Consider the following 13,601-nt stretch of genomic DNA (forward strand, 5'->3'; position numbering starts at 1 on the left):
GTCTACAGCCATACCACCCTGAACGCGCCCAATCTCATCTGAAAGGAAGGGCAAGACCGTGGGCCAGGACGATGGTCAGCTCCTAGCCTGCCTCCCCCGTTGCCAGGGCCTACCTCTCTACTCTCCATCACGAGTCACCGCAAACGCTCAGCACCTCGCCTGGTACACGGCAGCACTTTGTAAGAAACGCCATCGTTCTTAATAAGAACCCATGATGTCAGTTATATGGTGCCTGGCACCTTGTGTGATGGGGAGCTTGTGAACCCCATGATCAAAATCATCTTGTTACAGGTGCAAGCAGGTAGTCCACGGGCCTCGATGGTGTACAAGGCAAACGCTGGCCACTTGCCCAGATAGAGGACCACCTGTGATTTTATTTAAAAGCAACAGCAGTGCTGCATGGGTGGGGGTGGAGGTGAGGGTCAGGCACTTAAAGGAGGAAAGCCATGTGCGGGTAATTAACTTACCTCTGAGACATACTTTAATATGCTTAATTAATATGAACAAGACAGGGCAGGATGCAGGACAGTGTATACCGCACCTTAGCAACTGGTTGTTACAAGATGTAACAAGCAGAAACAGTAATGTGTGTGTGTGTGTGAATGTGTATGTATAGATGTATGTGTATTCTTTTTCTCATAAAAGCCTGAACCATTTCTGGAAGGAAAAACATGAACCTGATGACCGTGGCTGCCTCCAGGGTGAGGAACTGGAGGTGGATGTGGGAAGGAGAATGTTTTCTGCACACCTGTTCGCCTTCTGAAGCTGGAATTGCTGCTTAAGTCCACCCCACATCTTCCAAGTACACAGCCACTGAAAAATCACCCCCAGTGTAGGGGACAGTAGAAACACCTGTGAATCCCAGTAGGCTGGCAAAGGTTCAGACAAAGGTCACAGAGTCCCCTGTCTCAGACCCCCCACCCACCAAAACACCACCCACCTGACTCGGCCACCTCAGAGATGGGCACCCCCTGCTCTTGGGACATGAAGCCCAGGATGGAGAAGATGGCAAACCCGGCCACAAAGCTGGTGCCGCTGTTGAGGAAGCAGAGTGCGATGCTGTCCCTGCGGGTGAGGCGGGGCGGGGCGGGGAACAGATGGTCAGCGGGGCTCCCAGCGCCTCTGGCCAGGACCATGGACTCCAAGGGACACCGTCTGCCCAGCAGGGGCAGAGGACACCCAAGGGGGTGGCCCTGAGTCCCAGCTCCATGGGCTCAGACTTGGACTGACCCACGATCATCCTGGAACAGTGAGGCCCCAAGGAAGTAACAGGGTCTGAACATCACCCAGGGACACACGACCTCCCTCTCCCACCGTGCCGTCACCGTGTCTCCTGGGGAACCCCCGTGACTCAGCCCAGCCCGCATGTTAATGGAGGGGAGAGGGGCACCCAAGCTTCAGATGTTCCTTACTCACCTAGGTTTCGATTTTGAAATGCGTGATGTGATTTTGTTTAGCTAATACTAAAACTGGCTTAAATTCTCTGACATAACCCAGGTGGGCCCACGGGAACCAAGGGAGGGGACAGAGCAGGCAGGACCAAGCTGTTCTGTGTGATGTCACTCCCGGGCAGGTCTGCTTGCACACCTGTGCCCACTGCCCTCTACGTGAGCCCAGGGCTGGGTTTCCCAGCCAAACTCAATTATCCCATCCACCGGGAAGCATTCGCTTGCCCATGCTGCCCCATTCGCTTGCCCATGCTGCCCCCGGCTCCTCTTACCACCTGGCAGCCCTGGGGGATTGATTGGAGAGTGGGGTGAAGGCAGGTGGGGTGTAGGGATCTCCCCTGACCTGACACATCTGGAGGGGCAGGTGCCCAGGCCCTGCACCCACTCACCTGTAGCAGTTGTTGTGGTACTTGTTGTAGCTGCCCAGGGCTGTCAGGCACCCTAGGCAGATGGCAAAGGAGAAGAAGATCTGGGTACCTGCATCCATCCACACCTACACAGAGAAAAGGCAAGAAAGCTGCCCCTCCGAGGTGCCACAGGCCCACGGCTGAGCCAGGCAGGGGATGCTGAGCCCTGCCCTCGGTCTGGGCAGGAAGCCCTGAGACCTTGCTGTTCCAATGGGCTCAACTTCCTGGGCCTCTAAATGGGGTTTCTTGGGCACCACCGGGATGGCACGGGCATCAGGACTAAAGGACCCACGATGGAGGCTGGCGGGCAGGTGCTGTAGAACCAAGTGAGGCCTGGGAACTTCCCTGGTGTCCAATGGTTAAAACTCCCTGCTCGCAATGCAGAGGGGGGGCCCTGGGTTCAATCCCTGCTCAGGGAACTAGATTGCAAATGCTGCAAAAAAAAAAAGAATCTTCATGTTGAAACTAAGACCTGGGGAAGTCAGATACAAAACAAAAAACAAGTGAGGCTGGCCTCCTGATGCTGTAATGGAAACAAAGCCTGGGGCTCAGCCGCCACTTTCTCCCACCCCAGACCCCGGGTGATGTGCCCAGTTTGGAAGGAACCCAGGGACAGTGTTTCTGGGGATGTGGGTCCTCAACGTCAGAGCCTTCACGGGTGTGTGCCCCTCATGCCTCAAAACCCTCTGAAAACAGAGGAGGGATCCTCTGCTCACAAAACGTCCAGAGGGTGAAGAGACGTCATCTCTAGGGGGCTGTGTGCTCCTGGGGGAAGACAGAGCTCGGGAAACACAGGGCGCGGCTGTCTCTCTTATTATCTCAGCTGCTGGCCCGGCCTGTGCGCGCTGTGATTTAGATTTCACAGCTAGAATAACATCCCAAAGAGAAGGAAGATCAAGGCGAACGGGACTTGGCAAGGCTGCAGATCCGCAGAAGGTGGGGGTCCCGGGGCCACAGACCCTCCCCAGGCACCTCTTGCCTTCAGGGGACTTGAGCACCAAGCTATGGCCACGGACATTGCCAGGCTGGTGTCCCGACACTGTGGGGTCCCCACATCTGGTCTCACCCTCCACAGTAGCCCCCAAACAGGTCCCTGCTGCCCTTCCACTAAAATCAGGCTCCCTGTGCCCACGGGCACCAAAGCCTCAGCTGCTCGTGTCCACAGCTCCTCAGCCCCTGCCCACCCCTCCCGCCTCCCTCACCATCGCGACCACCCACCCTCGACCTCACTTGCTCCTGCTCTCACTGCTTGCTCCCCCCAACTGCTCCCCCTTTCCGTGGTGCTCTGGCGGGTCCAAGGGACCCCATGCCAGCTGACTGCCTCCGAACCTGGATTCCTCAACCAGCATCCCAGCTGAGACCCTGAACTAGGCCTAGAGCAGAACCCAGAATCCTGTGTGGTTTCAGAACCTCCTGCGGAACCCCAGTGAACAGCCAGAAGTGGGGATCCCGCCCCTCCAGCCCCTGAGAACTGGAGTCCACCCCGGCGCTCTCGCCTCCGGCTCTCTTTCCACTTCTGCGGGGCTGGGGACAGACAGGAGAGAGGGTGAAGAGAGGGGGGCTGTCCCTGACCGTCTGTGCCTCCTGCCCATCGGGACTGCCATCCCCCAGGCATTTGGGAGGCAGGAGTTGCCACCCGGGGCAGGGGGTCCTCGGCAAGAAGCACAGAGGAAGACCCCCAAGGCAGAGGGCCAGAAAGGAGCTAGCAGACAAGGTCGACCACCCCAGAGAAACTCTCTTAAACCTCAGGGGAAATGATGATGGGGAGAGGCGAGAGGGGCCTCGGGATTTATTTCAGAAGCTGGAGAAGGAAAGGGCAGGCACGAAAGGAGAGAAGCCGAGCGCGGGATAGCGGGGTGCCACAAAACTCTGTGGACACCCCAGGTGGAGGACATGCCTCAGGAAGCCCGGTGCCTCCTTTGGGGCATCTCAAACCCTTTCTTCTTCTAAAACTGCCCCAGAGACTGTGAGGTGCGTTCTCCCACGAAAACCCAGTGGTCTCTGGTCTGAAGGTCACTCGTCCACTCCCTTCATTATCACAGCCTCAAGGGTGGGTCGGTGAGGCAAGAGGCTCTGAGCTTGAAAAGAAAGGATAAGGGGGGACTTCCCTTGTGGTCCGGTGGTTAAGAATCTACCTGGCATTGTAGGGGGATACGGGTTCCATTCCTGGCTGGGGAATTAAAATCTCACATGCTTTGGAGCAACTAAGCCTGTGGGCTATAAAATCTCACATGCTTTGGAGCAACTAAGCCTGTGGGCCACAACTAGGGTCCATGTGCTGCAAAGAAAGAGCCCGTGTGATGCAGTAGAAACCCCACGTGCTACAACTAAGACCTGCTGAGTGTGCTCCGTCACTCAGTCGTGTCCGACTCTTTGCAATCCCACGTGTAGCCCACCAGGCTCCTCTGTCCATGGGATTCTCCAGGCAAGAATACTGGAGTGGGTTGCCATTTCCTCCTCCAGGAACTAAGACCTGATGCAGCCAAAATAAAATAAATTAATTTTTTTTAAAAAAGAAAGGATCAGGGAGGTCTCTCCTGGAAGGTCATCCAGGACCTGACCTAGCCTTGGGCCCTGGAGGTCTGCTCCCATGCCTGGTGGGGCCCCCAGTCCACATGGGAAACTCTTTGTTTCCTGGGAGACATTCCCATGGTTGCCCACAAGCAGATCCTGTTGTTAGGAAGTATTTCGAACTTGGGCTTGGGAAGAAGAAATAAAGGAAAACTGTGTCTCCGCAGTTCACCTCGCCCTCAGGGGACACACTCAGATCAAGCTGGGAGGAGAGGTTGATGAGAACAGAGGAAAAGGAAGCAGGAGCGCTGAGGGTTCAGAGTGCAGGGGTCAAACCTCAATTGTGACCCAGGCCCCTGGCTAGTGAGCTGGCTTGCAGGCGCTCTGGGCTGGCCTGCTGGAGTGGGGGAGCTGCAGGCTGGAGGCAGAGTGGGGAAGGGCCAGAGGACAGCAGAGCAAGCCATTCTGTTCCCACCACAGCCCAGCAGCCACCTGCCTGGTCCAGGAGCCCTGGTTTCGGGAACAAAGCTCCATGTGCATGGCTGGTGCAGAAGACTGCCGGACAAAACAAGTGTGAAAAAAACTTGGCCAAGTGTGGGTTAAAAAGAGGTCTTGGAGTGGGGGACAGGGGAAGAGAGAAATTTCTAGAAGATCCAGGAAAGATGTTTTTCAACCATGAATTCAACCCCAAGAACTATTATATTTACTATTTTCAGGAAGGCAATTATGGAAAAGAAAAAGCCTGGGCTTTGGAGTCAAATTGGGTTCATTTCCTAACTGTTCATGACTAGCTGTGTGATCTTAGGCAGCTCACTTAACCTCTCTGAACCTCACTTGCCCCATCATGAAAATGGCAATAACAAGTGAGATTAAAAAAAGGGGTATATTAACAGATAAAATGTGTAAAAAAATAAAGACAAAATAGTGTATGTCAAATGCCTAATATGTAAAAAAAAATACTAGTGCCCTATCCCACCTCAGGGCTTCCCTGGTAGCTCAGCTGGTAAAGAATTCGCTTGCAATGCAGGAGACCCTGGTTCAATTCCTGGGTCGGGAAGTTCCCTGGAGAAGGGATGGGCTACCCACTCCAGTATTGTTGGGCTTCCCTGGTGGCTCAGATGGTAAAGAATCCACCTGCAATGCAAGAGACCTGGGTTCGATCCCTGGCTTGGGAAGATTCCCCTGGAGAAGGGCATGGCAACCCACTCCAGTATTCTTGCCTGGAGAATCCCCACAGACAGAGGAGCCTGGAGGGTCACAAAGAGTCGGACACGACTGAGTGACTAAGCACAGCAGAGCACAGTAGGCTATTTGCTGTTGCTGTCATTTTAAAGAAGCAACTCACCTTCCAGTGACAATGAGGGTCCCTAGGTCTCAATGTGCGGCATCAAATAAAAGGCCTCGTTCTAATTAATGGCTCCAACCTCCCCTTGAAATAAACCCTCCCGAGAATAGCTTAACACAGAGATTTAAGATGTCCAACAAGGGTTCTCTGGACACCTTGTCCCCAACCTCTGTCCTTACCGATCTACCAAAGTGCAATGGACAGACAAAAAGGGTTGGGGGGGGTGAGGGGAAGAAACAGAGCCTGCAGCCAGCCCACGCACCAGCGGAGCCCCTGTGACCGCTCCCCAGTGGGACAGAGTCGACGCTGGGGAGCCCGGGAGAGGCGGCAGCCCACCCACCGCACAGCAGCCTGGCAGACAGATAAACCCAGCCATGTCTCCGTCTGGCTTCCGCTCCCAGACTGAGAGCTTGACGGACAGAGGCGCTCTGGTCTTTGTGCTGCAGGAATTTTGCACCTTTCTCAAGTGCCAGCCAAATGCAGGTTGGAACTGTCACACTTCCTGGGGAACGCCAACTGGATTTGATTAGGACTCCGGCCGGGACATCCCACCCTGCAGGAGGCCAGGACCAGCAGCTAACATGGCTGCTCGCAAGCTCAGGACCAAGCCTGGCTCCGGAAACACCTCCCTCCCATGGCCTCAGAGGACTCTGAGGGCATCGGCTCCCTGCACAGCCTGCAGCTGCCCAGGGTTGGAAGGACAGTGTCCTGGAGAGGAGACTAAAAGAGCTCTTCATCCCTGCAGTAGCCAGACACAGAATTATGGCCTTTTAACTCTCAGAGCTGCATGCTTTCTGGTCCTCCTTCTTCATATTTGCCAGCAGCTGTTATATGTGGTGCTGGAGAAGACTCTCATGAGTCCCTTGGACAGCAAGGAGATAGAACCAGTCAATCCTAAAGGAGATCAGTCCTGGGTGTTCATTGGAAGGACTGATGCTGAAGCTGAAGCTCCAATACTTTGGCCACTTGATGCAAAGAACCGACTCATTGGAAAAGACCCTGATGCTGGGAAAGACTGAAGGCAGGAGGATAAGGAGACGACAGAGGATGAGATGGTTGGATGGCATCACTGACTCAATGGACATGAGTGTGAGTAAACTCTGGGAGATGTTGAAGGACAGGGAGCCTGGCGTGCTTCAGTCCATGGGGTCGCAAAGAGTCGGACACGACTGAGCAACTTAATAACAACAACAACAACTAACAAAGGTGGGGATACTTCACTGGTTGGCGGTGAGGATGAGCTGAAATAGTACACATGAACCTCTTAACAATGCCAGGGCTGTGGCAGGTGCTCAGCAGTTGTTGGCTATGCACAGCTGGTCAGCACGAACAGGGCATCGATCAGAAAAGCCACCGGCCAGTTCCAGAGATTCTGGACCCCGTCTCCCTTTCTTCTTTCATTCTACCTGCCCGTCTCCCTGTCTGTTACCCCTCCTTCTTCCTGCCTGACTCCCAAGCAAAGACACCTTGTGGCTCAGCCACCGGTCTACGTCGTGTTCCAGAACCACAGCAGATCCTCCTGCGTGAAGGATCCACCCGGCTCCTCTCCTGCTAGGCCTTGCCCAGCTCTGCTGCTCCACCGCCTCCAGCTTGCTGCCTGGTCCCACCACAGGGTCCCCTGTGGGTCTCGGCCTGCTGTTACTTCTGTGTGAGCCTGGGCCCTGTCTGCTCATCTGTGCTGCGAGGAGTTTGCACAGATGACGTCTGGGGTTTTCTAGCTTCGGCAGCTGCCGTTCTACAGTTTGACTCCACGGCCCGACTGCACCCTCGGGCCCAGGTGGAGATGAGGTAGCTGCGTCTGTCTCTATCTGTCTCAGAAACGAGGGCGGGAGGGCACGCTCACATCCCACCAGAGGTCGTGAAGGAACCCCAGGGCCGAGGCTGGGGCAATGTCTGGGCCCGAGTGGTCTGGCTACTTCTGGGAGCCATGGCAACCCCAGGACCCAGGATGGAAGAGCTTGTTGTCCATCCGGGGTAGGGGGGCAGTGGCAGGTTTGAGAACAGTCATCCCAACCTCTGCACAAGGGACAAAGGAAGCCACTGCCTCCGTGGGGATGTCCCCACCTCAGAGGGAGCTGGGGGAGGGGCCATTCCCTCCTCTCCTGCCCCCCTCGAACCTCAGCGAGACAATGCCGCTGCCTTTACTATTAAAATGTTTGAAAAGCTGTCCAGTTGCTGGTTTGCCCTGAGCTGGGCGACACTTTCAGGGACATGGCCCCTCCCCACCGAGCAAAGGAGGCTCCCGGGAGGTGACCTCTGCCATGGGGGATGGGGGCAGGGGGTAGCCTGGTGTGCAGGGCTCTGGGCTTCCCTCACCCATGGCCTCTTCCACCTCCGCACCTCCTGGCTTTGCATGTATGTGCATCCTAAGTCGCTCAGTCATGTCTGACTCTTTGTGACCCCATGGACTGTAGCCCACCAGGCTCCTCTGTCCATGGGACTCTCCAGGCAAGAATGCTGGAGCGGGTTGCCGTGCCCTCCTTCAGGGGATCTTCCCAACCCGGGGATGTAACCCTAGTCTCCTGCATTAACAGGCTGGTTCTTTACCACTAGTGCCACCTGGGAGGCCCTTCAAAACGGCGGGCAAACAGGAGGGGAGAAGCTGGCAGAGCCTTCTCACAACTGGCCTTGCTGTACAAACCCTCGGTCAGCAAGCACCCACTCCTGGAGGGTGGACCTGAAGGAAGGGTCGGGAGGGATAGGGAGGCGGGGTGCAGCCCTCTGGACAGCAGGCAGGAAATTCAACACCAACCAGCTGGCTCCAGGCGGGGCCGGGGACATGGCCAGGGGTGGGCCGTTTGGGCAGAGAGGGGCAAGCAGAGGGCTGGCGGAGGGTCAGGGGAGAGAAGCTGCCCAGTGTGAAAGGAGGTGCCAAGCAGGGTTGGGCGGTGGGGGAGGGAAGAGCCTGGAGAAGGGCTCTTAGGACCTTCAGCCCCTGAGGGACACCCCCTGGGCTCCCTGGCAGCTGTGAAACGAGCAGGGGACCACAAACAGCTGCCAGCAGATGTGTGGAAATATCCCCCACCGCGGACGCCGGAGATGGAGCAGAGATGCCCAAATAGAACACAGGGCAGCTCTTGTCATCGGTGGTTTCTTACCTGGGGGTCCCAGAGACGAGTGAGGTTTGGGTACAGGTAGAACTGAATTCCTTGGGCTGCCCCAGGCAGCGTCACCCCTCGAATCAACAGGACCACCAGCATGAGGTAAGGGAAGGTGGCCGTGAAGTACACCACCTGGGCCAAGGCAATGGAAAGACACGGAAGCCGTGAGGGGGGCAGGAGGGGCTGGAGGAGCTGTGACCCCATGGGAGAGGTCACAGAGCCCGCCTGCTCCCCCTTCCCGCTCACCCCTCATCCCGCAGCTGTTCAGTCCTGTCTGCCCTCTGCCTCCGGCCACAACCTCCCGCCTCCCTCCCTCCAGCTCTCCCCACACAACCCCCGGCAAATATTTGTTGAGTGACTGAATGAACTTAGGCATGCCCCTGACAGGGGGCTTAGAACTGTGGCCAGGGTCGTCGGGGACGACAGCTCTGTCACACGTGACCCCTGTCCTCGCCAAGCTCACGAGCTTAGCATGACTGTGTGGCCCGATTAGGAGGGTGGCCTGGTCAGAGGCCTTGGGGGCCAGAGTCTGGGAGAACTCGAGCTGCCCTGTATGACATGCTCCAGGGCAGGGCATCTCCCTCGGGCCTCGGGTGGCTGAGAACTGTGTCGAGATGAACAGTCCCAAAGCACTGCTGTATGAAACAGGGCGCCGTGAACCGTGTTCAGTGTGCGATGTGCCCACACACGTGGTGTGTTCCGAGATCCTGCCTCCCTCCCTCTCTCTGTCTCCCCTTCCCTCTCTGTCTTTCTTCCATTTCACTTCCCCAAATAGAAGGACATGTGACTGAGCCCAGGAGAGGTACAGAATCAAGCAAGTGAGCGCCAAGCAATCTTTGTAGGGTCATTCCCTCCCATCCCTGACTAGGAACAACTTGAACCCCTGGGTGGCTGAGGCCCCCAGTAAGGGCAGAGGGTCCCAGGAAGGGAGGGGCCCGGGGCTCTCTGACACAGACCTTGCCCGTGGACTTGACGCCCTTCCAGATGCAGAAGTAGCAGACGACCCAGGCCAGCAGGAGGCACAGGGCCAGCTCCCAGCGCAGGGCCCCCAGGTGCTGGATGCCCTCCGAGATCTTCAGGACCCGCCGCCTGGGGAGAGGGGGGTGAGCTGCCAGCCTCAGCTCCCTGGGCAGCAGAGCTGGGCCTCTCGCTCTGATCTGAAGAAGGCTCACCGGCTCCTTCACTCTGATCCACGAGGCTCTCCTTTGCCCAGAGATGGGGATAGACAGAAAGGGAGGCAAAGACAAACTATCCCCGGGTAAGTTTATTCTGTCAGGCTGAGTGCAACTGAACCCAGAGAAGGGGATGCAAACGTATTCTCTTAGCTGGACTGTGAAGATGCTTTGATGTTAGGAATCACGTCTTAGGTGAATGTCAGTATTTGCGGGGAGGAGCAGTAGAGGTAACTGACAAGGAGCTGGGGAGGAGGGTGGATACTCATGGGGGTGGCCCCGGGGGAGGGGAGGCAGGCCCGGCCTGAGGACAGTCCTGCATTAACCACAGATACAGGCACAAGGGAAAAGCCACTTGGATGCTGGGGCCACCAAAGGAGGAAGCAGAGATTCGTGCCTTGCTGTCTGTGGAGTCACCACTGTATGAACCCACCCCCGTGCCCTGGACAAACCATCCACACTGGATGAAGGGAGAAAGGGCCTCACTTACTCCCAGAATTCGATGACGGGAGAGGTGGCGTTCTCAGTGGTCGCATTCAAAGAGCCATTGGTCCTCTGGAACTCCACGCAGCGCTCTGTGGGCGGCCAGGGGTTGGGGGAGCAAGAGAAAGATCACTGGCCAGTGTGACCAGAGAATGGGGGGAACTTTAGGAGACTGGGAAGGAAGGTGGCTGGGCTGAACTTATCTAAACAAAACAGTCTCACAATGAGACACGAAAGACATAATAACCTCATCAAACCCACGGCACCCTTTCCTACTTCCCCATGGCAGGGGGTGGGGAGGGTGGGATGGGGGGGCGTGGCTGCATGTTCTAATTAAAGCAGAACCAGACAGCATCAGCAAAGATGCTTTGCACACTGTCTGCTTCAAATAGACAAATATTTCTGGGCCACCGTCCTGGATGGAGTCATGACATTTGAGGAACAATCAGGATGCCATCCGGGGAAGTGGTGCAGTCATGGATAAGAGCAGGGGTACAGGTCAGGAGGTTCTGGCTTGAATCCCACCCCTACTCCCCCCAGCCCTGGGTTATTCACTGAGAGGCTCTCTAAGCCTCAGTCCTGTCGGCTCTAAACGCACATGAGAGGAGCCGTGTGCGGGGCCGATAAGGGGATTAAATGAAAATGACTCCAGGGTGCTCCATAAATAGTGGCTCTCAATTACCCCTCTATGCCTTCAGACTTTTCACAAGGTGTTCACACCCTTCTTTGCATTTTATCAGGACAACAATCCTGGGAAATACCAAGATAGAGAGCATTTTCCCCACTGCATGCACAAGAAAGCAAATCTTCTCAGAGACGACTTGTCATCACCCATTTGTGAGGAAGTGAGGGCTGGGATCCTGCTCAGCAAATTGTGTTAAGTTGCACCTGCAGACAATCTGGGAGCTGGGGACTGCCCTGGGGGTCCAGTGGTTAAGAATCCACCTTCCAATGCAGGGGACTCCGGTTTGATCCCTGGGTGGGGAACCGGTCCCTTGTCAGGCTTCCCTGGAAGCTCAACTGCTAAAGAATCCACCTGCAATGCAGGAGACCCCGGTTTGATTCCTGGGTCAGGAAGATTCCCTGGAGAAGGGACAGGCTACCCACTCCAGTATTCTTAGGATTTCCCGGTGGCTCAGCTGGTAAAGAATCAGCCTGCAATGTGGGAGACCTGAATTCCATCCCTGGGTTGGGAAGATTCCCCTGGAGGAGGGCATGGAAACCTACTCCAGTATTCTTGCCTAGAGAATCCCCATGGAAAGAGGAGCCTGACGCGTTATATTCCATGGGGTCACATAGAGGTAGACACGACTGAGCGACTAAGCACAGCTTAAGGAACTAAGATCCCACAAGCCTAGGAGCAACTAAGCCTGTGGGCCACAACTAGAGAGCCCATGAGCAGCAACAAAGACCCAACAGTCAAAAATTAAAAAAAATAAAAAATAAAGAAAGGGAGGGAGGCAGACAGGGAGAGGGAGGGGGAAACAAAGAGAGGAGAAGAAAAAAACACAATAAAGAAACTATCAGAACAAAACGGAATTTTTAAAACTTGATTCATTCCACAAATATGTTTTGAGAGCTCAGGATATAGCACACAGCACTAAGCACAAACCAGACCAACAAACAGAAAAAAGGCCGGTTGAATGCCAGGGCCCAGGGCCGGGCCAGGCACTAGCAGACAGACTGAGAAGAACCTAGTGGATCAGTGAACCTCAGGGAGGGACATCCAGGACTGGACTTTTCACTTGAAAAGTAGTGGCATGGAAGTGGTGGCAGAGAGGAACAAAGGAAGGAAGGCCTGGAGAGACAGCACAGAGTTTGGGGGCGAGGGGACGCCGAGTGGCTGCCGGGTCAGAGAGCACCAAGGACATTCATCACCCCAGATGGTTCTTCTGGACAGCACTACCCTAGGGAAGTTTCAATTTTATCTTTAATTTAATGTTTACTTTCTATTCATTAGACTCAGTAGTTCTAGGGCCTTACGGGCTCCTATCTTAAAATGGAACAACAAGAGATGATTACTTGCTATTATAAATGATAGAGATATTGTATAAAATGGCGTATCCCCTGGTTCAGTCCAGATGAACTGGGAGTTGAAAAGGCCTAAAATAGCATCAGAAAGAAGACATAAGAAATAAATAAAAGAAATAATATATATATATTATATATAATATATATACATATAACAATATAATATATACATATATTGTATATATGTATTGTATACAATATACACATATATCAAACTAACCATGTCTCAGAGCACATAAAGGGCTAAACTGCACAAAATGAAGTCAGTCTGTCTTCATAATACATGCATTTATAATGTGTTTGATGGAACCCATGAATTTTTTACAAAGTCTATAGGGCTTTTCTGGTGGCTCAGTGGTAAAGAATCCGCCTGCCAAGGCAGGATCATGGGCTTGATCCCTGAGTCAGGATGATCCCGCGTGCCGAAGAACAACTAAGCCTGTGTGTCACGACTATATAGCCTGTGCTCCAGAGACTGAGAGCCGAAACTACTGAGCCCACGTGCTGCAGCTACTGAAGCCTCTGTGTCTAGAACCTGTGCTCCCCAACAAGAGAAGCCACTGCAATGAGAAACCCAAGCACCGGAACGAGAGAGTAGCCTCCGCTTACCACAACCAGAGAAAAGCACCTGCAGCATTGAAGACCCAGCACAACCAAAAAATGACTAAGTAAAATTGCTTTTTAAAAAAAAGTCTGTGACATTTTCCCTGTGATGCTGGCGGATTCTCCCTCTTATCTTTGGTGTAAGACCTCCGTGATGTCCTTGGAAGACTTCTAGCGCATCCCAAGTGCAGGTTGAGGGCCTGGATCCCAGGGTACAGGGCCGATCCCTCTCCCCAGACACCACGGCCAAGCAGGAGGGAGTGACCTCACCCGTGTTCCAGTCGTGGCGGCAGCTCCCCCAGGGCAGGTCGACAGTAAAGCTGCTGAAGAGGTAGAAGAGGGCCCAGGCCAGGACAATGATGTAGTAGATGTTGAGGAGGGTGACGATCATCTGGGAGGCGTAGCCGATGCCTGGTGGGGGCAGGGAGGGGGCAGACCAGGCTGGGGCACTGGGCAGGTGTCTCACTCTCCTGCCCATCCCTGCTCGGGAGAGGGTTTGT

General features: G+C 54.8%; 1 protein-coding gene across 1 annotated transcript in view; it reads right to left on the reverse strand.

Moving 5' to 3' along the window:
- SLC6A13 (solute carrier family 6 member 13) overlaps positions 1–13,601 on the reverse strand; it is a 40,169-nt gene that overhangs the window by 4,465 nt on the left and 22,103 nt on the right. The window contains exons 4-9 of the mRNA XM_081593966.1: positions 13,372–13,512; positions 10,475–10,559; positions 9,769–9,901; positions 8,810–8,944; positions 1,838–1,941; positions 941–1,065 (exon numbers count right to left, since the gene is read on the reverse strand). Coding sequence (XP_081450092.1) covers positions 941–1,065; positions 1,838–1,941; positions 8,810–8,944; positions 9,769–9,901; positions 10,475–10,559; positions 13,372–13,512 — 723 coding nt within the window. The remainder of the gene's footprint in view (positions 1–940; positions 1,066–1,837; positions 1,942–8,809; positions 8,945–9,768; positions 9,902–10,474; positions 10,560–13,371; positions 13,513–13,601) is intronic.

This window comes from Giraffa tippelskirchi, chromosome 4 (genome assembly GCF_054371585.1).
Source record: "Giraffa tippelskirchi isolate mGirTip1 chromosome 4, T2T-mGirTip1v1.2.pri, whole genome shotgun sequence".
In the NCBI taxonomy this organism is placed as follows: Eukaryota; Metazoa; Chordata; class Mammalia; order Artiodactyla; family Giraffidae; genus Giraffa; species Giraffa tippelskirchi.